Raw genomic sequence first — 23255 nt, 5'->3', positions numbered from 1 at the left:
CATTTCTGTGTATCAACTTGGATTTATTTATTTTTAAAATTTTAAAGACAGTGTCCTTTGATTCAAAAACAAAAGGTAGTGTCCCTTGATTCACTCCAGGAGAGTAAACCCTAAACACTTTCATTTGCCCAAAAGCAACATTTTTCGGGTAAGTAAAGGTGTTTTTTGTGGATGGTTGAACCAGGGCATCCTAGCTGGGATGTTGGTCCCCTGACCAACACTCCACACCCTCTTGGGCAAAATTTATGAAATGTTTACCAACATGGGTTGGCTCAAGTGGTAAGCAGCTTGTGTCGCTTAAGCAAGGTCTCGGGTTCGAGACCTTGTGTATGCAGAATGCCCTGTTGGGAGACTCACCCACCACAGCCAGGTGTGCGACCCGGGTCGACCAACGGATTAGTCGGGGCGAAGCCCCGGATACCGTGGCAGGCAACCAAAAAAAAAAAAAAAAAAAAAAATTTATGAAATGTTTCCTTGCCTGCTATTTGTTCTTACTAGTACTTGGGGATTATTATTTGGAATAGAAAATTAGAAAACAAAGAAGGAACTGGAAGCAAATTTATATATACACTCCAGCTCTTTGTAAGAGCCCAATAGATCAGTCAACTTAGAACTAGTTAAGAAGGCATAGAAGAGTAGTGAACATCACATCAATATGGTCAACCATTTGTGAAAAACCATGTTTCTTGTTGGAGAATATAATAGAAGCATCTTAAAGATATGGCTGAAATTGCTCATTTACTAGTGCCCATCCATGAACTTAACCATCTTCATTTAAGAATTAAGACTAAAAATTTGTGCTCTTCATAGATAAATGAGTTTTTAATATCCAATTACCTTGATATTCGGTAAGCATGATTGTTATAAGGAAGACATTCAATCAAATGGAGGGTTTTGCAAAATATACAATTTTATAATTAGAAAAGGTCCTAGGTCATTTGGTCATCATGGGCCGCAAGCTGGCAAGCTGGAAAGTATGTATTTTGAAGCTCGACTGGTCAACTAGGGTCGAGCTTGGAGTCAAGGTTCACTTAACCTCGATTGTTCAAGCAACTGTCGAAGCTGAAAAATTTCACTTTATTGAGTTGATTCTTGGGCTGTTCTCTTGTATCTTCAATGTTGTTTCTCAAGTACACTCAAGACACTAAAACTTAAAAATCAAATACATAAAAAAATAAAAAAATAAATAAGATTTTGAATTGGAGTTACCAGCACAAAATATAATCGATACTTGACACATTCCAGTGTGGATAAGCAATAGGTGAGTGTGAAGTCCAAAACCAGGAAATATGCAAAAGATAGTAGCTGCAAGGAGAAGATGCTAAGTAATTCATGAGAATAGAGCATCAATGTAAATTGCAAGTTTTAAAAACTAGGTTCATGAACAATTTTCTCACTAATATTGCTTTAACTCTAAGAGCATGAAGAGTTAATATTTATGCATCAAGAAACATTCTGGCACCACTAAACTTCACTTTAGTAGTTCTTGGAAATAGTTCTTGGATTTAAACCTTGAAACTTGTCACTGTAAAATAGATGCCAAGCCCCAAGTAGTGCCCCCAAAAAGAAGAGCTTGAAGCAAGACTTGTTATGTGTGAAAATAGATAATTAATGAGGGTCAAATTATGATGAATATTGAACCTCTTCAGCAAAGCGCATTCCCTTTTGACATTGAACATTCAATTTCTGCAATCATAAAATTTCAGCTACGTAGCATAAGAAAAAGAATAAAAAAAAGTGCATTTGCATTTTTGTGATCAAGTCGTTTTAGACATTCGATCAACTTAATTACTTCAATGGTATAAGAATGAAGACCATTCTCTTTCTCCTACTCTCTGTTCTTAAAATATAAGTTTTGTTATTATATTGAGATTGCTTTTTTTCCGATAATCTATTTTATTGAGATAGCTTATTCCCTATGTATTAAACAATAATCATTGCTTTTTTCCTCAAGATACCATACTTCCTTCTTCCTCCAAAGCTTTCACTCCCACTTTGGAAATTCCCCACTCAATGATAATAAAATTGTACAAAAAATTCCCAAATAAGCATTACTTACCAGATTAAAAAAAATTACAATGACAGAATCACCCAAAAAAAAAAAAACACTTTATTCAAGAGCATACAAGAAACTTTATACAACAGCCATAATAAGAGCTATAAAGTTAGAGAAAGTCCCAAAAAAAAAAAAATCAAAAAATTAATTGTTTGTTGCAGTGGATTTTGGCTTCTTCACAATCAAGACTGGGCACTTGACGTTTTGTGCACAATGATTGCTCACACTCCCAAGTAAAGCCCTGCCAGCCCCCACAAATAATGTGTTAGCAATAAATTAAACAATATAATTACAACATAAAAACAATGTATTAGGGTGTACCCCAATAAATATGAATTTATTTTATTCATACTATTTTAGAAAATGAAGTAATTGTCCATCTTTTTTCATGGTACGAAATTTTCATCTTTCAACTTCACACAACCAAAAGCTTTTCAACATAATATTATTATGATTAACAAATTTCAAATAAGAGAGTAAACAATCAACATTGTATAAAACTAAATTATACAACTCAAATCATTCACTAGCTAAAAAAACACCTCAAATCATTCACATGTATACACCTAAAAAGTCTGTCAATAACATTTAGATCAAATACAAAAAAAAAATTACGATAATAACATAATTATGCCTATAATGTCCTTTTTTAAGTAAGACCCACTTTTGATTAGGCATAACCATGGCTCCCATGACCAACACATCAGCACCCAACTTCTCTGTCATCTGGCAAATAACATCCTTGGATCACCATGTTCTATTCTTGTCTCTACCTCACCTTCACGAGGGCAAATTTGTCAAGACAAAAACTAGAATAAGAAACTATATGATTTTTCAATAAAAACTTATTTATTTATAATAAAAAATAATATAAGAAATTAAATTTAAAATTTTCAGCCCTAAAAAACCTTTAAAAATTATATGGGAAATCAAACTTTTATTTTTATGGAAGAAAAAAAAAAAAAAAAAAAAAAAAAAAAAAAACCTATTCCAAACCATGGGGTACCATCATTAGGTGATGATTCAAATTATGATCCACTATAATCATTAAATAAATTACAATTCTAATAATAACCCATGTTAATTATTAAATAAATGTGTCACATTGGTTAAAAAAATACGCGTAAATCATTATCATTAATAGGGTTAAAATTTTTTCTTTTCTTAAAAATCCAAAATTATAAAATGATCAAATAAATTACTATCAAGTAACAAATTAATATATGTTAAAAAAAAAAAACTAATATAATTTTTATATAAGCTATATGATTAAAAATAGGTGTAGATAATCATCAAATGGTTTTAAACAATTATTTTCTTAAAAAATCAAAATGACCAAATGACAATTTTACCCTTTAACAAACAAAAAATTTACAACTCACATCATGAAGATCTTTGCACATCATTTTAGCTTTCTCGACCACACACTCAGCCAGGTCATTACTGTACTTATCCACAGCCGCCATTATATCAGCCGAAAACAAATACCCTGCGCCACACACCAAAATTAACAAATTCAACCTTTCGTGTTCCTAAAATGCCCATGGAGAGTGAAGAAAATTACCTGTGCCATCAAGGGCAGAGAAAACTGGACGAGGGGGTTTAACGTAGAGGAGGACGAGGGTATCTTTGGAATTTTTTGAAATCACGTTTTTGAGGCACCACGAGAGCGCGTGCATGCTCTCCTCACCTTCATCGACGGCCACGAGGATCTTCCGTTCCTTTGCTGCCACGTCAGCCATCGGCTCTTTGATCGGACGGTTGGAAATTGTTGTTGATAAAATTGAAAAAAAAAAAAAAATTCACTGTTTCTTTCTTTCTTTTTTTCTTTCTGCGTTAATGAAAATTTAGTAGCGGTGATGAATGTTTGAGAGTTTTTGAGTATTTATAGGCAGAGAAGGAAAATAATGTGTTGGGTCAAATCTGTGGGCGGGTTTGTGGGTTTTGGGCTTAAGGGTTTTGTCATTTGTGGTTTTCAAACACGGTGGGCTCTTTGCTCTTTTTTTTTTTTTTTTTTTTTAAGATTATCTGGTTTTGGCATTAGGATATGAGTATAAGGGTAGGTCCAGAAAATAAATAAATACATAAAATATTTGAGGGTGAAAAGAGTTTTGGATAGAGCATCAAATATCAATCCTCCTGATCAAACATGGTGAAAATACCACTGCAAACAGATAATCTTTGTTTTTAAAAGATGGGGCCTGTTTAGTAAGTGTCATATGTTATAATATTGTCTATGCTTTGGGAAGTTACTAAAGGGAGCACAAAATTTGATGCTTTGTGAAAGTTATTGTTTACGCTTTGTTTATGCTTTTGACAAGTAGGGCGTTTGAATAACAGTCTTTGGTAAATGTTTAAAATTGTGAGTTAAAAATAAATAAATAAAACGTTTGGTAAAGGTGTTGTTTATCGGAGTGTTTGAGATATGTTGTTCATTTTAGAGTGTTTAAACACTGAATTTAGAAAATCTTTTTTTACCTATTTTTAGTTTTTAAACAATGTTGCTCAATGGTATTTTTGTAAATATGTTGAAAATTATAGGGCTCACTTGATGTGACAAAACATAAACTGACCTCTCTCTCCTCAAATAAAAAATATTAAATTGTACTATGTGTCAATTCTTTAAAAATAAAACACACGCATACCAAATATACAATAATGTTATTTGAAACATGGTACCAAACATATTTTATGCTTTATGAATACTGTAAACACGTGTTTCTATAACACTTTTTAAATCACAATTTTTACATTATTTTAAACAACGATACTATAAATCTCTAACCAAATCGTTTTCGGAATCATGTTGTTAATCTCTTTACTAAAGTTTCAAATTTACCATTTTATAACCATGGCACCATGCACTACATGTCATTTTCGAAATTTTAAAAATTAGTTGAACCTGATGCGGATTTCAAAGATATATATCATATTTGATATGATCTAGTGAATAGATTAACTCATTTTTAGATTATGAGATAACATGGGTTCATTAACTATTTCCTAGTACTTAATTAGGTTCTATTGACATTGCCTCCGCTTTAAATGCTTGACTCTATAAGTGGATTATGTGAATATTGCAACAAAAGGGAAAACAGAGCTTAAGGATTATATGCAGTTTTAAAACTCTAGATTCTTCTCCATTGAAAAGACAAATGGTCATATCAAAGGATGTGTTGGCTAGTCTAAGGTAACCAGCACAACAAGGTTAAGGATAAGGGAACCACACTAGAACATATCAAGCACAAAGCATCTAATAAAAGGTGAAATTAGTTTTATACGGCTTCAATTATAAGGAATTACTTTTTCCAACATTAGCTGATGCCCCTAACCGATCATGACCATAATTTTTATTTAGCTTTTTTTTTAAATATTGAAAAAAAAAATTTAAATTGAGATTTTAAAAAGTTATACATAAAAACTAAAAGAAAAAAAACTAAATTATAAGAAAAGAAAATCTAGTACCACAACTTATCTCATAACTTCTTTAACACAATTGTGCTGTGGAAGAAAATAAGTGGTGAAGAAAAAATAATGGGTCTATATGTAAGTGATAGACAATCACTCATAATTTGCCACATCAAAATTGAAGTAGAAGAAAGTAAGTGGTGAAGAAAAAATGATGAGTCTATGCGTAAGTGATAGACAACCACTCATAGTTTGCCACATCAAAATTGAAGTAAAAAGTTGTGAAATAATGCGTAATCCTAAAACTAATCTTATAAAGTTGTGGGCCTTATGGCCCATATTCACATCTAAGCCCCTTAAATATTACTCAGCAAGCACTAGATTCTGCTAAATAAGGTCTTCATTGGTTACTCATACCTATTTTTTGGGAAGGAAGAAAAAAAAGTATGAAGTCCAGCAAGATTCATACTTAAATTGGCTAAGCATATTAAAAGATAGGTATGTGCATCAAACTTACTAACCCAATCCAACCGAGTGTCAGATCTTTCGGGTTGGTGAGTTTGGTTGGATTGAAATTTTATTTTAAGACTTAAGTTAGGTCAAGTTCGAGTTAATAGTTTTTTCAATTTACCATATATATAATTTTATTTTATAATCTTCATTATTTTTTTTCTTTCTTTAAAAAAAAAAAAAAAAAAAACTTAATTTTTTTAATTAGTTGATTAATTTTGGCATTTTAAGAAATAGTTTTGATTCGTTTATACAAAATGAAATATAATTTAAGAATATTATATGAATTGTAATAATTTATTGAGAAAGACAAAAATTAATAATTGATAAAAGTATTTAAATAATTGCACAACTCACAGACACAACCCAACATAACAATAAATTAGGAGAAGCGTTGGGTTGGTTTTCTTTTGTTCACATTTGAAGATATAGATTTTGTCATACTTAAAAAGTGAATGGTTTTATTGGATTGTGATTTCTACGTATATAAGAGTGATGCGTGAGCCTTATGAAAGTATCAAAACAACAACGATAGATGCTTTTGTAGGAAGTTCCTCTCCTCCGTTGGAGTCAATTTTGTATATCCTATACCAGGCATATATGCCGGGTACAGGATATACCATCTCGTTGGAGTCATCTCTCTCGGCACACAATAGAAGGTCCCTTTATCGTACGCTCAAGTGATTTTCTGCCACGTTCGTGAGCTGTGCTCCAAAGTGTGGCCTTATCTGCCTCTTTGGTGGGCCGGACTACCCCTTTCGATGGGTCACGCGCCGCTTGTGTGCTTCGCACATTGGTGAGTCTCCCTCTGCCATTGTGGGCTTGCTTTACCCTATCAATGGGCCTTTTCTTGGCCAATGTGGGTCACTCTTTTTCCCCCAAGTGGGTCTAATAGCTGCTTTGGGTGTTCTATTTCAATCTAGCGGCCATAGATTCTTGCAAGGTAAAATGCTGTCTTTTGGCCTCCATGCTTTGTTGCGTATGGGTATTTGATTTTAGTTTGTTTGGCTGTGTTTTGGGTTACAGTAATAGAAGTGTTGGGCTGCTTCCTTTCAATATGAGAGCTTTAGGATAGAATTGTAGAGGAATTTGCAATGCCTCAACGGTGAGAGCCCTTAGAGCTCAAAATAAAGGTCATAAGCCAGATATAATTTTTTAGTGTGAAACGAAAGCAAACGAAGAACGTATGAAATATGTAAAGAGAAGGGTTGGTTTTAATGAAAAGGTGGTAATAGAGGCAAAGGGTAGAGCAGGGGGATTATATTTAATTTGTAAGAACAATATGCAAGTTGAAGTGGTGGAGTTTAATAAGTATATGATTGCGGTAAAAATTTTGGACCTTGGTGGAGACTGGTATTTGGTTGGATTTTATGGATCACCTTATGCAGCCAAGAAGAGAAAGGCCTGGGATAACCTTTGTGCTTTATTGGAGACATTTCAAGAGCCTTGGATTTGCCTCGAAGACTTCAACATTGTTTTGGATAGTGAAGAAAAGGATGGGGGAAGAGCTGAGAGCTCAATGTCCCCAAATTTTTTGAAGGACATTCTTTTCGAATTGAGAGCTATTAATCTGGGGTTCTCTGGAAGTAGATTTACCTGGAGGAAAAAAAGATGGGGAAAGAATGTCTTAAGGGAGAGGCTGGACAGGGGTATATCTAGCATGTCCTGGAGATTAGTTTTTCCAAAGGCAACCGTTCACCATTTGGGTGTCATAAATTATGATCACTGTCCTATCCTTTTGGACACATAGCTGGTTGATCATTACCTTCCTAGACCATTTAGATTTGAGGCCACTTGGACAAGGGATACAAAGTGCTACAAAATTATTGATAAAGCTTGGAACTATGCATGAAACAACTAAACACCCAAATGGCTTTAAAGAAATGGAACAAAGAAGTGTTTGGTCACTGCCAAAGAAGAATAGACGTGCTGCTAACCAAAATCCAAGAGATACAAAAAGCGGATTGCATGGAGGAGAACTATAGAAAGGAAGCTCATCTCCAAGCTGAACTGAATGAGTGGCTACTGAGAAATGAAATACTTTGGAAACAAAAATCTAGAGAAGTTTGGCAATTATGAAATGCTAGCTGAGATTGAGATTGAGGAAAATTGTAGGGGAGTCCGTTACAAGAGCTGTCACATCATTTTTTCAAGCAAGGAGAATGCCAGCTAAGATTGAGGAAAATTTTGCATAAGCTTATCTCCCCCACACAAGCTGCATTTATTCCAGGAAGGTGGATTGTCGAAAATCAGATTATTGTTCAAGAAATGCTTCATAGTTTTAAGACAAGAAAAGTAAAATATGGGTTAATGGCTGTTAAAATTGATCTTCAAAAGGCCTATGATAGAGTGAATTGGAACTTCCTCCAAGTTGTACTCAAGAACTTTGGGTTTGACGAAAAATTTGTGAAATGGATCCTTGAATATGTATCAACAGTGTCCTTTGAGTGACTAATAAATGGGGGAAAGACAGGGCAATTTAGACCTAAAAGAGGGTTAAGGCAAGGGGACCCATTATCCCCTTACCTTTTCATATTATGCCAAGAAGTTCTTTCAAGAATCTTAGAGAAGGAATTTATGGAGAAGAATATTAGTGGGGTTAAGGCTAGTATTGGCAGCACTCCCATCACACATGTAATGTATGCAGATGATATTGTTCTATTCTCAAAAGCATGTAGGAGGGAGGCTAATGCTATTAATGATTGCTTGGAAAAATATTATAGGTGGTCTGGATAGCTGCTTAACAAAGCAAAATCAGGGATTATATTCTCCAAACTCACCCACCAGCAAACTCGCAAGTGCATAACGCATATTTTGAAGATGAAAAGTCTTAAAACAAACTTTGTTTACTTGGGGGCTCCTTTATTCCTTACCAAGGCTCCAACAAAGGACTTTAAGTTCTTACAAGAGAGGTTGGAAGCCAAATTGAAAGGGTGGAGAAGTAAGAATTTATCATGGGTGGGAAGATCCACTCTAATTAAAACGGTTGCTCAAGCTTTATCTACATACACAATGTCAACTTTTGACATCCCTATTAAGGTGTGTGATAAGTTAAATGCTTTGACTAGAAAATTTTGGTGGAATCCAAAAAACCCAAATGTATGGTATTTGGCTTGGGAAAAACTATGTCTACCTAAAGGAATTGGAGGGATGGGATTTAGAAAGAGCAAGGATTTCAATAAAGCTCTCTTGGCTAAGTTTGCTTGGATGATTGCCTCAAAAAGGGACAACTTGTATATGAACTTACAAACAAGCAAATACAAGGTTAGAGAGAATTGGATTCAAAGTGAACCTTCCAAAAATGCTTCCCCAATTTGGAAAGCAATTGAGAAAATCAAACCCCTTATTGCTAAGGGAGCTTGTTACCTTGTTGGAAATGGTGCTTCCATTAATGTATGGGTGGACCCGTGGATTCCTTGGCTAGCTCGCTTTAAACCAACTCCAAAGGATGACTCAATTCAATGAAACCCTTTAATGGTGTCTAACTTGATATCTATCGAGGATCATTGCTGGAATCTACTTCTGCCAAATGAGCTATTTAATGCTGAGTCAGTTGAAGCCATCCAAAAAATACATATTCCTTTAAGGGGCAGAATTGATAAGCTAATTTGGGTTCCAGATAGCAAAGGGGCATTTTCTGTGAAATCTGCATATAAGGCTAACCAAGACCCTCATTGTGGAAGTTCTGTAGTGCAATGGCAAAAAATATGGAAGATCAAAGCTCATGACAGAATCAAAATGTTACTATAGAGAATTGGGTCCAATGTATTACCAACCAAAAACAACTTGGCAATAAGGATAGGGACATCTGATCCAAACTATGTGTTTTGTGGCAAAGAACCTGAAACATCAACTCATCTATTCTTTCATTGCCAAGTAGCAAGGGCCATCTGGTTTGGCTATAGTTGGGGCATAAGAACTTACAAAATGAATATTGCATCAAACGAGGACATCTTCAAAGTGGTCTTGAACTTGGATGAGCTGAATACACTTCAAATGGCAGTCACGATGAAGGCTATCTGGCATCTCAGGAATCAGGTTTGGCATAATGGCAATAAGGTGAACATTATTTCTAACATATGCAATGCAGAAAACTGAGTAAAGGAATATCTTAATGCTTTGGACCATGAGCAGGACAAAGATAGGAATGAGGAATTAACTTCATGGATTCCCCCTCCTAAAATCTATATAAAATTAAATGTGGATGCTGCTGTCTCACAGGCTTTCACCTCCTTAGCTGGGGTAGCAAGAAATGAGTTTGGAGAGGTGTTAAAGGTATGGGCTAAAATTCATGATTTATGCACTCCTACTCAAGCTGAAGCAGCTGCAATTCTGTGGACTCTAAGCTTGGCTATCGCTGAAAATTGGTGCAAAATCATTGTGGAGGGGGATTCAAAAATATGTTTTGATGCCCTATCCAAAGCAGAAGAACCATCTGATTGGTCCATCTCCTTAATCATTCGTGATGCTAATGACATGAGTGTATCTTTTGATAATTGTGAGTTTTGCTAGGTTACGAGATCTCTAAACTCAGTAGCTTACTCAGCTGCAAAATATGCTATTGCTCTTAAAATAGGTTTCTTGTATAATAAATGTGATTTGCCTCCCTCTATCTTGAAAACTTGTAGGCAAGATTGTTGTACCTCCTGTTGTTCTTCTTAATCTAATGAAATGGCAGATTATCAAAAAAAAAAAAAAAGTATAAAACATGGACAGCAAAAAGATGTAATGGGTACAATCATAATACAGTAATAGTTTCTATCATTTCTTAGGGTGATGCTCAGAACACCATTTTAGCTTTTACGCAAGATCTTTCCAATGTGGAATTTTCGCTATTCCAATTTTTGGAGGCCCAATTCGTTGGCCCATTAATTTGACAACTGTGGGCTGCCCTTTGTTTTTCTTGGGGCTCATCCTATTTCCTCTCTTTTCTTTGGGGTTCTCTTTAAAGAGTTAAATGGGTTGGTCCCCGTCCCCATGTGACTTTTTGTATTGTTTTGTCTACTAGATTTACCAAAATCAGGAAAAAAAAAAAAAAAGGGAAAAAAAATCCATAACAATATATATATATATATATAAACAGCGTGTCCCTTTTTTGGAAAAAAGGGAAAAAAAATCCATAACAATATATATATATATATATAAACAGCGTGTCCCTTTTTTGGAATTCGATTTTTAAAAAATCGATTTACCCTTATAACTCAGCTTTACCATTTTTAAGATATCTTCTACACTGGTCTAGTGTTTTGGCTATAACTTTCTGTTCATAATTTCAATTGATTTGAGATTCATGTCTTTTAAAAGAAAATTTATTTCTCTACAAATTTTCCAAAAATAGAGAAAACCAAATTTCAATGTTTCCGGGCCAAAAATGTGATTCAAGTCATCGGTGAAAAATCATAACAGTTTTTGAACATTTTATAAAGAGAAATCATATTAATACTGATCAGTATTATTTAGGTTCCAATTAATACCGATTGATATTAACCAGATTTCAATTAGTACCGATCGGTACTAATAATTTCTCAATTAATACCAATCGGCACTAATAAAAAAAACTCAAAATACCAATCAGTAATAATTGGATCGGTAATAAGAAAACTCGAGTTATAAGGGGCACTTGATTTTCAAAAAATTGAGTTCCAAAACATGGACATACACCTAAATAGTTTGCAAACAAAGAAAATCAAGTTTCAAAATAGGGACTACACTTAGGAGACAAATTGCTACATAGTTTAAAAAGTAAGGGCAAAAATCTATTTTTCTCCAATTATATTTTTTATAACTGGCCCGACCGTTGAAATGAAAAGATTTAGGAGGACATTGGAATTGGATAGCTCATAAGAGGTTGGAGAGACTATACTACTGTGCCAAGGTAGATTTTCTCAATCTATCAAATTGTCTCTTTGATGAGAATATTCCTTCCGTTAATGATTTGTGCAATATGATGATATTGTGATTGTAATTTCAATTTCTTATTTACTCTGTTTTATCTGATGTATTCTCTTTTTGTTAATGTAGAGACTGAAGAGTCAATTTTGTTTTTTTATTCAGTTGCTGTGTGTAGTTTTTGCTAGAATCCAGATTCAAATTTAAAGCATGATGAACTTTGATTTGTGACTATAAAATTAACAATTGGTCTTTCTTCCTCTGCAAAATCAATTAAGCACAATTTGCTTTGGATAGAGACTGGGTTAGTGGATCTGGCTTGTGCCCAAATCCAATTACCCTCTTGCAATACACTAGACAAAAGAGCGTTATAAGAACTGGCTGCATCATACATAATCCTGTGGCCATATTTCAGAACAAGGCACCATTTGGATGCCACCAATTGAGTCAAAGATGAATATTCTTAATGGAACCCACATGAAATCTAATGAAGGGTCTAGCAATCTCCCTAAGCTTCAGGATTTTCCTCCACCCCCAACTACAATTTTGAGGTATTTTGATTATCCAAAAGCTTTTACCCTTTAGGAGATTAGTTCTAACCCATGCTACCCATAATGACCGAGGTTGAACAAAGAGAGACCAAATAAAACCCATTATTGCTGCTTTATTTCAATCTTCAAGCCTCTTCAAACCGAAGCCACATTCACATTTTGATTTATAAACCAAGTCCCATTTCACTTTAGTAACTTTTTTTAGGCAATATGAAGTCCTACACCAATAGGACTGAAGACTAAACAGAACAAACTATATTAACTGGAGCCTACCTACATAAGAGAGATATTTCACAGACCATGACTACTGTGATTTTATTTATAAGAGGCTTGCACTCTTTTTCAGATCATCTTCCTGATATAAAAGGGACTCCAAGATAGTTAACAGGCAGCTTCCCTTCTTTAAACTGAAGGAACTCTAGGATTTGGTGCTTCAAATGTGCAGGAACAGCCAAAGAAAATTTTCAGTCTTTGTAAGATTTGCACTAAAGCCTGAAATTCTTTTGAAAGCCTCAAGAGTATCTTGAAATGTAGTTAAGTGAATGGATGTTAGCACTTGAAAACAGCATCAAGTCATCCGCAAAACAGAGGTGAGTGAGTTTTAGAGCTTCACATTTAGGATGGAATCTAAATGCAGAGGATCTTGAGATAGCTGACTATAACATTCTTGAAAAGACTTCCATTACCAATACAAATAAGTAAGGAGGCAACAGATCGCCTTGTCTAAGCCCTTTTCTCCCTTTGAAGTATCCCACAAGGCAGCCATTGAAAGCAATAGAGAATTTTGGGGTGGTAATACACTCCCTGACCCAATATGGATTTTCATAATTTTACTTCTTACATGTTGATTTTTCTTTCTTGTTTAGCCCTTGTTTCTTGTTTGTTATTTTAAATACCATTTAGGATCAGTTTTGGGGGCTAAGAGAAGAGCTGTATGCTCTACTCTTTGATAAGGCCTTTGCAAATGCTCCATCCCTTATATTTTGCATAACATTTTCTGGATCTTCTTCTTGTCCAGAAGAGGATTTTGTGTTCCCTCCTTGGCCTGACCAATGTCGCCACAGGGCCTTGGGGTAGAGCTGGCAGAATCAAATGCCTGTCCCTTGAGGCTTAGAGAAGAGCTGTATGCTCTACTTGTGTATCCGTGGTTTTCTCCCTAGTGGTGGGTCCAAATGGCCTTCGCCTTGGTGAGGTTCCATATCATCAAAAAATAAAAAATAAAAGCTATAACAACACAAAACTTAAGACTGAAACAGCATTTCTTTTTTTCTTTTCTTTTTTTAACTGTGATTCTATGCAAAAAATTGGTGGATTTTGTTTAGTTTGATTACCATTGGCTTGATGTTCCTTTTTTTCTTTTCTTTTTTTCCTGGGTATTGGTAATGGAATATTGCAGAGATTAGTTCAACACTAGCCAACTCAGTACCCTGCAACAAAGGAGTTGAGTATTGGGAAAATCAAGTTTAAGGATTTTGATTTGGGAGGACATCAAATAGCTCGTAGAGTGTGGAATGCCAAGGTAGATAGATCAATCTATCAATCATATTTGATGAGAATGTTGAGTTAATGATTCATGGAATGCGATGACATGGTGATTATAAATTTATAATATATATACTTTTGTTGCTCTTAGTCCTTGCAATTTTTATACTTGTTAATCATAGAGCGTCAATTGTGTGATTCAAGGTTGAACAATAGGGAATGTGGTTTAAATGACTATGAATAGTTTTTGCTAGCCAGATTCAGATATGCCCCGATTTGAATAGTGATAAATTTAGGCTTGTAACCATATGTGCCATAAATTTGGCAATAACGAATATTTTGATATGGAATAATTACCCCTTGTAATAAATTAAACTGATTTGGCTGAAGTCTAACCAAAATACTAAGAAAATAAGAAGCTTTGGTGCTTTTATATGAATTAACTCCAACACCCCCAACCCCCCCCCACCCCCCCCCCCCCCCCCCTCCTTCAACTAGCTAGATGATAATCCATGTCCCATATTCCTGAGTTTTGCTATCCTAATAGAATACCAGTGTCCTGTGCAATTGTTTTTACTTACGTTAACGCCTGCAGAATGATCTTAGGATAGTTCTACCTTCATAATCCCAGACAAACCTTTTAGTATTTATCTGATTCATGGGAGGCATATATTGATTGTGGGATTTCGTTGATAGCACCTTTTGATTTTAGAAGGTCTGCTAATAGTATCTCACCATACATGATTCACTTTGCTTTATTATACCAAATCTATCTAGGTCATGAATCATGATGTACATTTTGGACCTCTTCCATTAAAGTATGAAATTTCACATTTTTTTTACTAGTAGATTAGAGATTTCTTACATTTTAATTTTTTTCTTTCTTGATCTAACCTTGTTTCTTGTCAATTTTTCTAAAACCTGAGAGAAATTGCGACTTCTTACGTATTCCTAAGCTTTGCTATCCTAATTGAGTACCAGCATTCTGTGCAATTTTTTTTTGCTTATGTTAATATGTTATGGCATGCAGAATCCTAAATGTTATGATAGTTCTACTTTCATAATCCCAGACAAACATTTCCATGTTTATCTGACTCATATGAGGCAGACATTGATTGTGAGAGTTCGCTGATAGCACCTTCAGTGTTTAGAATGTCTGCTAATAGTATCTCACTATACATAATTCATACTCTTTGCCATTGTACCAAATCTGTCTACGTCAAAATATTCATTGTAGATCTCTTGCATTAAAATATGGCATTTCATAATTCCACGAGTGCATTGGTGAGTCAGTGACTTCTTTGCCTTTCTTGTCAGTTTTAAAAACCAACGGAATGCTTTTAATTGTTGAGGGTAAAAATGCTTCCATTTGGGAAATGTAAAGAAATAGTGATCATTAAATCAAACTTCAAATTCTGTTTTGGAAATTTGGCAAGATGTTGCTTGATTGCCTAGCAAAGAGAAATATATTTCAAATTATGATCATCATTGCATGCTGGTTCACAATTCTGCGGGATTTTTTTTTAATGGCTCAAATTATGCCTATATCTTCCTTGTTAATTAATGTTTTTTGCTAAATACATTTCTATCTTTCTGAAGGTGTAGGCACACCCTAGCTTGAATGAAGAAGAAAAATTAAGTGTATGTAGAAACCTGTAATACCATAGAGTAAAGTCACATGATTCATCTTGTTAGAGCAAAGTCACTAGCCCTTTGAACTTTGAGGTAACAGCATGATTCATCTTCTTAGAGCAAAGTCACATGACCAGGTCAATGACAGCTTTTGGATCAAATCACCAAAGAATGAAGACTCAGGTAATTATCAGAGTTTCTAAACTAAAAGAGGGAGGTATGAATCCGCAGAAAGAGGTCGACACAATGTTGGTGCAACTGATTGAATTACAAATGTGTCAGCTAAAGCCGCAAAGACAAGTAAAGAGATCCACAAATTAGAAGAGAAAACTCAACTTTGTAAGGAAAAAAATTTCTGGTTGGAAATCTGATTTTTCTTTGTTGATTTTTTTTTTTTTTTTTTGGATAAATAATTTTGCTTCATTGAAATTGAAGTGTGCCTTATTATTTTTAGGATTTTTTTCCGAGAAAATAGAAAGGTTATTTTTTAGGAATTTGAAACTACTCCATAGTTGCCTCTTCTTAATATTTTGCAATATAAATTTTTTTTTTTTTTTTAAAAGGAATTTTCAGCACCATGGCTTACCTATTTCTGTCATATTCCTTATGATGGTTACATTATTCGAGAAAACTTTCTGTTGGTGTCTCCTTTAAGGCAGTTTCATTTGATTCATTCCTGGAGAGCAAACCCTAAACACTTTCATTTGCCCAAAAGCAACGTGTTTCGGATAAGTAATGATGCTTTTGTGGATGGTTGAACCAGGGCATCCTAGCTGGGATGTTGGTCCCCTGACTAACACTCCACACCCTCTTGGGCAAAATATATGAAATGTTTCCTTGCTTGCTATTTGTTCTTACTAGTACTTAGGGATTATTATTTGGAATAGAAAATTAGAAAACAAAGAACTGTGGAAGCAAATTTATATATACACTCCAGCTCTTTATAAGAGCCAAATAGATCAGTCAACTTAGAACTAGTTAAGAAGGCATAGAGGAGTAGTGAACTTAATCAACTTAAAGATATGGCTGAAATTGCTCATTTACTAGTGCCCATACATGAACTTAACCAACTTCATTTAAGACTCAAAATGTATGCTCTTCGTAGATAAGCGAGTTTTTAATATCCAATTACCTTGATATTTGGTAAGCATGATTGTTATAAGGAAGGCATTCAATCAAATGGTGGGCTATGCAAATATACAAGTTTATAATTAGAAAAGGTCCTAGGTCATTTGGTCATCATGGGCTACAAGTTAGAAAGTTTGTATTTTGAAGCTCTACTGGTTGACTAAGGTCAAGCCTGCAGTCGAGGTTCACTTAACCTTGATTATTCAAGCAACTATCGAAGCTGAAAAACTTCACTTTATTGAGCATATTCTTGAGGTGTTCAATTGTGCCTTCAATGTAGTTTCTCAAGTACACTCAAGACACTAAAACTTACAACTCAAATACATTTAAAAAAAAAAAAGATTTTAAAAAGGAGTTACCCACACAAGATATAATTGACACTTGGCACATTCCAGAGTGGTTAAGACATAGGTGAGTCTGTGAAGTCTAAAACCAAAGAATATGCAAAAGATGCTGAGTAGTAAGTAACAAAGTATAAAATCAACATGGTGCAGGAGAAGATATCAACATGGTACTCGTAAGGAGAAGATGCTAAGTAATTTGTGAAGATAAACCATCAATGTAAATTGCAAGTTTTAAAAACTAGGTTCATGAACAATTTTTCACACTAATAATGCTTGAACTCTAAGAGCATGAAGAGGTAATATTTATGCATTAAGAAACATTCCAGCCGCACTAAGGCACTTCACTTTATTAGTTCTTGGAAATAAACCTTGAAACTTGTCACTGTAAAATAGGTGCCAATCACCAAGTGGTGCACCCAAAAAGAAGAGCTTGATGCAAGGTTGGTTGTGTGAAAATAGATAATGATGGTCGAATTATGATGAATGTTGAACCTGTTTAGCAAAGCACATTTTCTGCAATCATATAATTTCAGCTACGCAGCATAAGAAAGAAAAAAAAAATGTGCATTTGCATTTGTGTGACCAAGTCGTTTTAGACATTCGATCAACTCAATTACTTCAATGGTTTAAGACAATGAAGACCATTCTGTCTCCTACTCTTATTCTTAAAATATAAGTTTTGTTATTATATTGAGATAGCTTTCGATAACCTATTATATTGAGATAGCTTATTCTCTGTGTGTTAATTAAACAATAATCATTTGCTTGTTCCCTCAAGATACCATGCTTCCTTCTTCCTCCCAACAAGCTTTCACTCCCACTTCGGAAATTCTCCACTCAATGATAATAATATTAAACAAATTCCCGAAAAAGCATTACTTACAAGATTAAAAAAAATACAATGACAGAATCACCAAGAAAAAAAAAAGCAAACAAAAACACTTATTTACAAGAGCATGCAAGAAACTTTATATAACAGCTATAAGAAGAGCTAGAAAGAAAAAAGACCTCCCAACCCCACACACACACACACACACACACACACACACACACACAAAATAATAATAATAATTAATTAATTAATTAATTAATTGTTTGTTGCGGTAGATTTTGGCTTCTTGACAATCAAGACTGGGCACTGGACGTTCTGTACACAATGATTGCTCACACTCCCAAGGAAGGCTCTGCAAGCCCCAAGAATAATGTGTTAGTAAATAAATTAAACAATATAATTACAAATAAAAACAATATATTAGGGTGTACCCCAATTAACATTTTTTTGAGAGAATGTACCCCAATTAACATGAATTTATTTTATTCATATGATTTTAGAAAATGAAGGTAATTGTCCATCTTATTTCATGGTAACAAATTTTCATTTTTCAACCAAGAAAAACCAAAAGCTTTTTCACATAGTATTATTATGCTTACCAGATTTCAAATAAGAGGGTAAAAAATCAACATTATATAAAACTAAAATACACTAACTCAAATCATTCACTAGCTCAACCAAAAAAAAAAAAAAACCCTCAAATCATTCACATGCATACACCCCAGATGGAATAAATAAAAAAGTGGCACTTTGTCATGTTTTCAACGTGTTTGAAGTCCCCTATTTACTTATCATGCATCAAATAAAATTACAATAATAACATAATTAAGCCTATAATTTCCTTTTTTAAGTAAGACCCACCTTTTGATTGGGCCATAACCATGGCTCCCCATGACCAACAGATCAGCACCCAAATTCTGTGTCATCTGACAAATTACATCCCTTGGATCACCATTATCTATTCTTGTCTCCACCTTGACCTTCACGAGGGACAAATTTGTCAAGACGAAAACTAAATAAGAAACTATATGATTTTTCAAATTCAAAACCTTATTTATTTCTGATAAAAAGATAATATAAGAAATTAAAAATTTTAGCCCGACAAAATCTATCTAAATATTATATATATGGGAAATTAAACCGTTTTTTTAATTTCTTTTTATATATTTGGGATTAACAATTATTTTTCAAACCAGTTTTATATATGAAAAACCCCTATTCTTTTTTTTTTTCTTTTGAAGATGAAAAAAAAACCATTTTAATTATTAATGTGTTATGTGATTAAAAAATAATTACTTAAAGGGTTAAAAAATTTATTTTCTTAAAATCCAAAAATTATAAAATGATCAAACAAAGTACTACAGTATCAAATAACAAATTAATATATGTTAAAAAAACCAAATGACAATCATAGTGAAAGGGTTTAAAAAAAATTCTCAAAAATTCAAAAAAATGACAATTATCAAATGACAATTATACCCTTTAACAAACCCAAAAATTACAACTCACATCATGAATATCTTTGCACATCTTTTTAGCTTTGTCAACCACGCACTCAGCCACGTCATTACCGTACTTATCCATTGCCGCCAATATATCGGAAGAAAACAAATACCCTCCTGAATCACACACCAAAATTACAATCAGCGCCATTCAATCTTTCGTATTCCTAAAATGCCCATGAAGATTACAGACAAATTACCTGTGCCGTCAATGGCAGTGTAAACTGCACGAGGAGGTTTAACGTAGAGGAGGGCAAGGGTATCCTTTGAATTTTGAGAAATCACGTTTTTGAGACACCACGAGAGCGCGTGCATGCTCTCGTCGCCTTCATCGACGGCCACGAGGATCTTCCGTTCCTTTGCTGCCACGTCAGCCATTCAGCTCTTTGATCGGACGGTTGAAAATTGTTGATGACAAAAAAACGAAAAATATAAATAAAAACAAAACACTGTTTCTTTCTTTCTTTTGTGAATGAAAATTTAGTAGTGGTGGTGATGAATGTCTGAGATTGAGAGTTATGAGTATTTATATAGGCAGAGAGGAAATAATGTACTGGGTCAAATCTGTGGGCGGGTTTTCTGGGTTATGTCATTTGTGGTTTTCAAACACAGTGGACTCTTTGGTTTTATTTGTTTTTAAGATTATCTGGTTTTGGCATTAGGATATGACTATAAATAACTTCATTTGGAGTTATATATATAAAATCCTAGGTTGCCACTGTATGTATTCAAGAAAAAAAGCCAAAATTATTGATGATGCACGAAAATTAGTAGGCTGAATACTTCGGGCTATGACGACGGTTTGATGACCTGAAGAGAAAGAAAGATTGTCAAGGGTGATCGGGGTGAACCAACTAAGAACCTTCTGACAGTTAAGTCAGTTTTCTCTCTAGAACACAAGGATAATGAGTCTGTTAATAGTGAAAAACGTATCTTGGGCTGATGGAGTCAGATCCTTTTTATAGAGAATTTTTATTAGGTCTACTTGTTCGGATCCACTATCATCATGGGAGATGTGTGTAATCAATGGAGAAAATGGAGCGGATTTTAGGGAATCCTCCTCACATTTTGGAATGACAGATTGTGGTTCGATTGCTTAGTGCTTGTAGAAAAATCCTTCGAAATTTACTAAGTGTCATTTGGTTGTCCATGCCCCAGTGTGACATGGACGACTAGATTGCTTTGGACGATCATGATATTTATGAACGGATCCTATTCATATCCATGACACTTTTTGTTGGGCTCCCTTTTTTGTGAATTGTTTTGGATGCGGTTTGGTTATGGACAACTAACACCGACGAATTGAACTTAATTTAAACCACCATCAATTATTAAATCATGAATATGGATAAGATGTGATCTTAGAGTTCACTTACACAAAGTATACCATCAGTGGAAACTTTGCTTTCTGGTTTCACGTTTTCATTGGGATATATATATAACCCATGAACAAAGTCATATTAGATTAAATTGCTAGTAATCAGTACACGATTTCACTAGGTTGCCTATAGTTGGTTTATTTTAGAACAAAATCATGGTTACAAACTTAATTCAAGTATATGGCTTTATGTTTTCATTGGGTTATATATATATATATATATTAAATCCTAGGGTGCCTACAGCTTGTATCCTAGAACAAGTCATGGATTACAAATCTTAATATTTGTAATCCATGAATATGGCTTTCAAGTTTTTTTGGAGTTTTATATTAAATCCTAGGTCAATGATATTTTGACTAGTGCCTTTCCTCATGGCAATATGAGTTTCGATTAATGCAAGGGAATACTTTTGGTTAGAATAGCATTGGTTAGAGAATCATTAATTTAGTGTTAAAAGTGTTATTAGTTCGGCAAAGTATAATCTTAGTGAGTTAATTTGTGTAATTCAATAAGATTTATATTTTGTGGAGGATATTAAGTATTTCCATGGTTGATTATAGGTTCTATTTAAGATTGTTTTGAGACTATTTGGAGGGGTGTCAGCTGGACTTTCAGTGAAATTCAAATGCTGTAAGTAATTATGCATAATATGCACAATTTTGTTCATTAGGTTCCTAGAAGTTAAAGATTTTCAAAAATTATGTTTTTAAGCATACATTTTCTAAAGTTTATCAAAAGATTTTTATATCATTGAAAGAGAAACTTCAACTTTTAAATAATGTTTTAAAAAGAAACTTCAAACTGCAAATAACGTTTTTGAACATTCAAATCTCATTTAAAAGATAATTTTTAAAATAAATTATTTTCTGAAAATAATTGGGTTTCAAAATAAGTTTTCTAAAAAGGTTCTTGATTTTTAAATTTTTCTTCAACCAAGTGCTTTCAAATTCATATTCCTATTTTCTAAATGGTATTTAAAACGTTTCTTTTAGCAAATTGAGTTTTCAGACTTATTCAAGAATTGTAAAATACTTACATAAACTCCTTAGTTCCTATTTATTTCTTAAGAGAGTCAAGCATCCTTTGATTTATGATTCAATTCAATATTGTGATATTTGATATGCCTTTATATTTGGAATAATTGTTAATATTAAGAAAGTTATTCTATTTTGTATAAACTTTGCTTTTGTAATATGTGTCTCAATATAAGTGTTTTTAGAACGAGGGATGCTACGTCTACAACAATTTTACAACATTTTTACAACAAATCACAGGTGGTTGGTTATTATTGGTTCAAATTTGAAACTAATACTAAGATTACTTTTTTGTCCCACCAATAACAGCCAGTAACAACCTACCACTTAAGATTTGTTGTAAAAATGTTGTAAAAATGTTGTAGACATATCATTTCTCTTTTAGAACTGATCAGATATATGTGTAAACCCGTTTAAAGGGTTGTATGTGAGAATAAGGGTCCGTTTGGATATAACTTATTTTGCTGAAAACTGAAAACACTGTAGCAAAAATAATTTTTAAATGTGTGGATGGTGCTGTGAGACCCATTTTTAATATTTTTTTCCTAAATAAAGTGGTTGTGGATTCCATGAACAATGCATGAATAGTAATTTTGTCTCTCGCACAGTGTAATCACATGCATGAATAGTACCGGTTACTGTTCATAAGCGCTAAAAAAAAAAAAAAGAGGAGAAAATGCAAAATGTGCAAACGCACAAACGCAAACGTGAATCCAAACAGATAATAAGTGTTGATCCCTCACCCGCAGGGATTAGATGTTGGTATCTATTCACATGATTGTATGTGAGAATATGTGATATGTGTATATGTGACATTGTGCTCTGATAAAGCATGTGTTTTTGAATGATTTTAAGATTTGATTACATATGTATTAAGTGATTCATTATATTTTTTGGAAATATATTATATTTGATATCATTGAATGAGTTTGTGAAATCAAAATACTCTTACTTTGCTTGACTCTATTCTATTGTGTATTGTGTCTAATTGGTTACTAGATCTGTGACTCACCCCATCAATTACAATTTTTTTATTATTAAAGTTTAATTGGGAAACAGAAACTTTGGATCTCTTCATAAAATGCAAGGTAGAGCGTGGGAGTTTTTATATAACGTCAATAATGTTTAAAGCTTTGAAGGATTTTTAGTTATTTTTATTTCACTTAAGATTTTACAATATTTGAAATTTATTTCTAAATTGTGGATTTTAGTATTGTAAGAGAATTATTAAGAGCATTGTTTATTTGGAGTTTTTTAAATTATGTTATTGAGTTATGTAAGACAGTAAATTAGTCATGGCTCTAAATTTATGTTCCATAGAATTGGGACGTGACACTTTTTCTATTCCGCTTTAACACTTGCTAATAGGCCCCATCTTTTAAAAACAAAGATTATCTGTTTGCAGTGGTATACTATCTTCACCATGCTTGACCAGTAGGTATTGATATTTGATACTCTATAGTCTATTCAAACCTCTTTTTTTTTTGTTTTTTCTAATATTTATGTAT

General features: G+C 33.6%; 2 protein-coding genes, 1 long non-coding RNA gene and 2 other non-coding genes across 7 annotated transcripts; 3 read left to right on the top strand and 2 right to left on the bottom strand.

Moving 5' to 3' along the window:
- Positions 1-1909: 1909 nt before the first annotated feature.
- LOC112026979 (uncharacterized) lies at positions 1910-19914 on the bottom strand. 2 transcript variants are annotated; one of them, XM_065781741.1, is made up of 4 exons: positions 19535-19914; positions 19342-19451; positions 18694-18812; positions 1910-2297 (listed from the first exon to the last, which is right to left on the bottom strand). In XM_065781741.1, exons 1-4 carry the CDS (start codon positions 19710-19712, stop codon positions 2201-2203), a joined length of 504 nt encoding a protein of 167 aa, XP_065637813.1. In that variant the 5' UTR covers positions 19713-19914; the 3' UTR covers positions 1910-2200. The 2 variants fall into 2 exon arrangements, with proteins under 2 accessions (XP_065637813.1, XP_023915416.2); XM_024059648.2 differs by lacking the exon at positions 1910-2297 and adding an exon at positions 17830-18184 and having other exon boundaries at positions 19535-19881.
- LOC112019120 (uncharacterized) lies at positions 2733-4006 on the bottom strand. Of its 2 annotated transcripts, none has more exons than XM_065781743.1 (3): positions 3621-4006; positions 3439-3545; positions 2733-2829 (listed from the first exon to the last, which is right to left on the bottom strand). In XM_065781743.1, exons 1-3 carry the CDS (start codon positions 3796-3798, stop codon positions 2779-2781), a joined length of 336 nt encoding a protein of 111 aa, XP_065637815.1. In that variant the 5' UTR covers positions 3799-4006; the 3' UTR covers positions 2733-2778. The 2 variants fall into 2 exon arrangements, with proteins under 2 accessions (XP_065637815.1, XP_065637814.1); XM_065781742.1 differs by having other exon boundaries at positions 2733-2831; positions 3435-3545; positions 3621-4001.
- On the top strand, positions 11762-15899 carry LOC112037947 (uncharacterized). The gene is made up of 3 exons (XR_010632287.1): positions 11762-11849; positions 13811-13933; positions 15496-15899. It is a non-coding gene; the product is annotated as an uncharacterized LOC112037947 (long non-coding RNA).
- On the top strand, positions 14521-14640 carry LOC112037948 (small nucleolar RNA snoR83). The gene has a single exon (XR_010632297.1). It is a non-coding gene; the product is annotated as a small nucleolar RNA snoR83 (small nucleolar RNA).
- On the top strand, positions 14960-15079 carry LOC112037949 (small nucleolar RNA snoR83). The gene has a single exon (XR_010632298.1). It is a non-coding gene; the product is annotated as a small nucleolar RNA snoR83 (small nucleolar RNA).
- Positions 19915-23255: the final 3341 nt, after the last annotated feature.

Source organism: Quercus suber, unplaced genomic scaffold (assembly GCF_002906115.3).
Source record: "Quercus suber isolate HL8 unplaced genomic scaffold, Cork oak 2.0 scaffold_277, whole genome shotgun sequence".
NCBI classification, from domain to species: Eukaryota; Viridiplantae; Streptophyta; class Magnoliopsida; order Fagales; family Fagaceae; genus Quercus; species Quercus suber.
The sequence above is the reverse complement of the archived record's forward strand: the minus strand, read 5'-3'. Positions and strand labels throughout refer to the sequence as shown.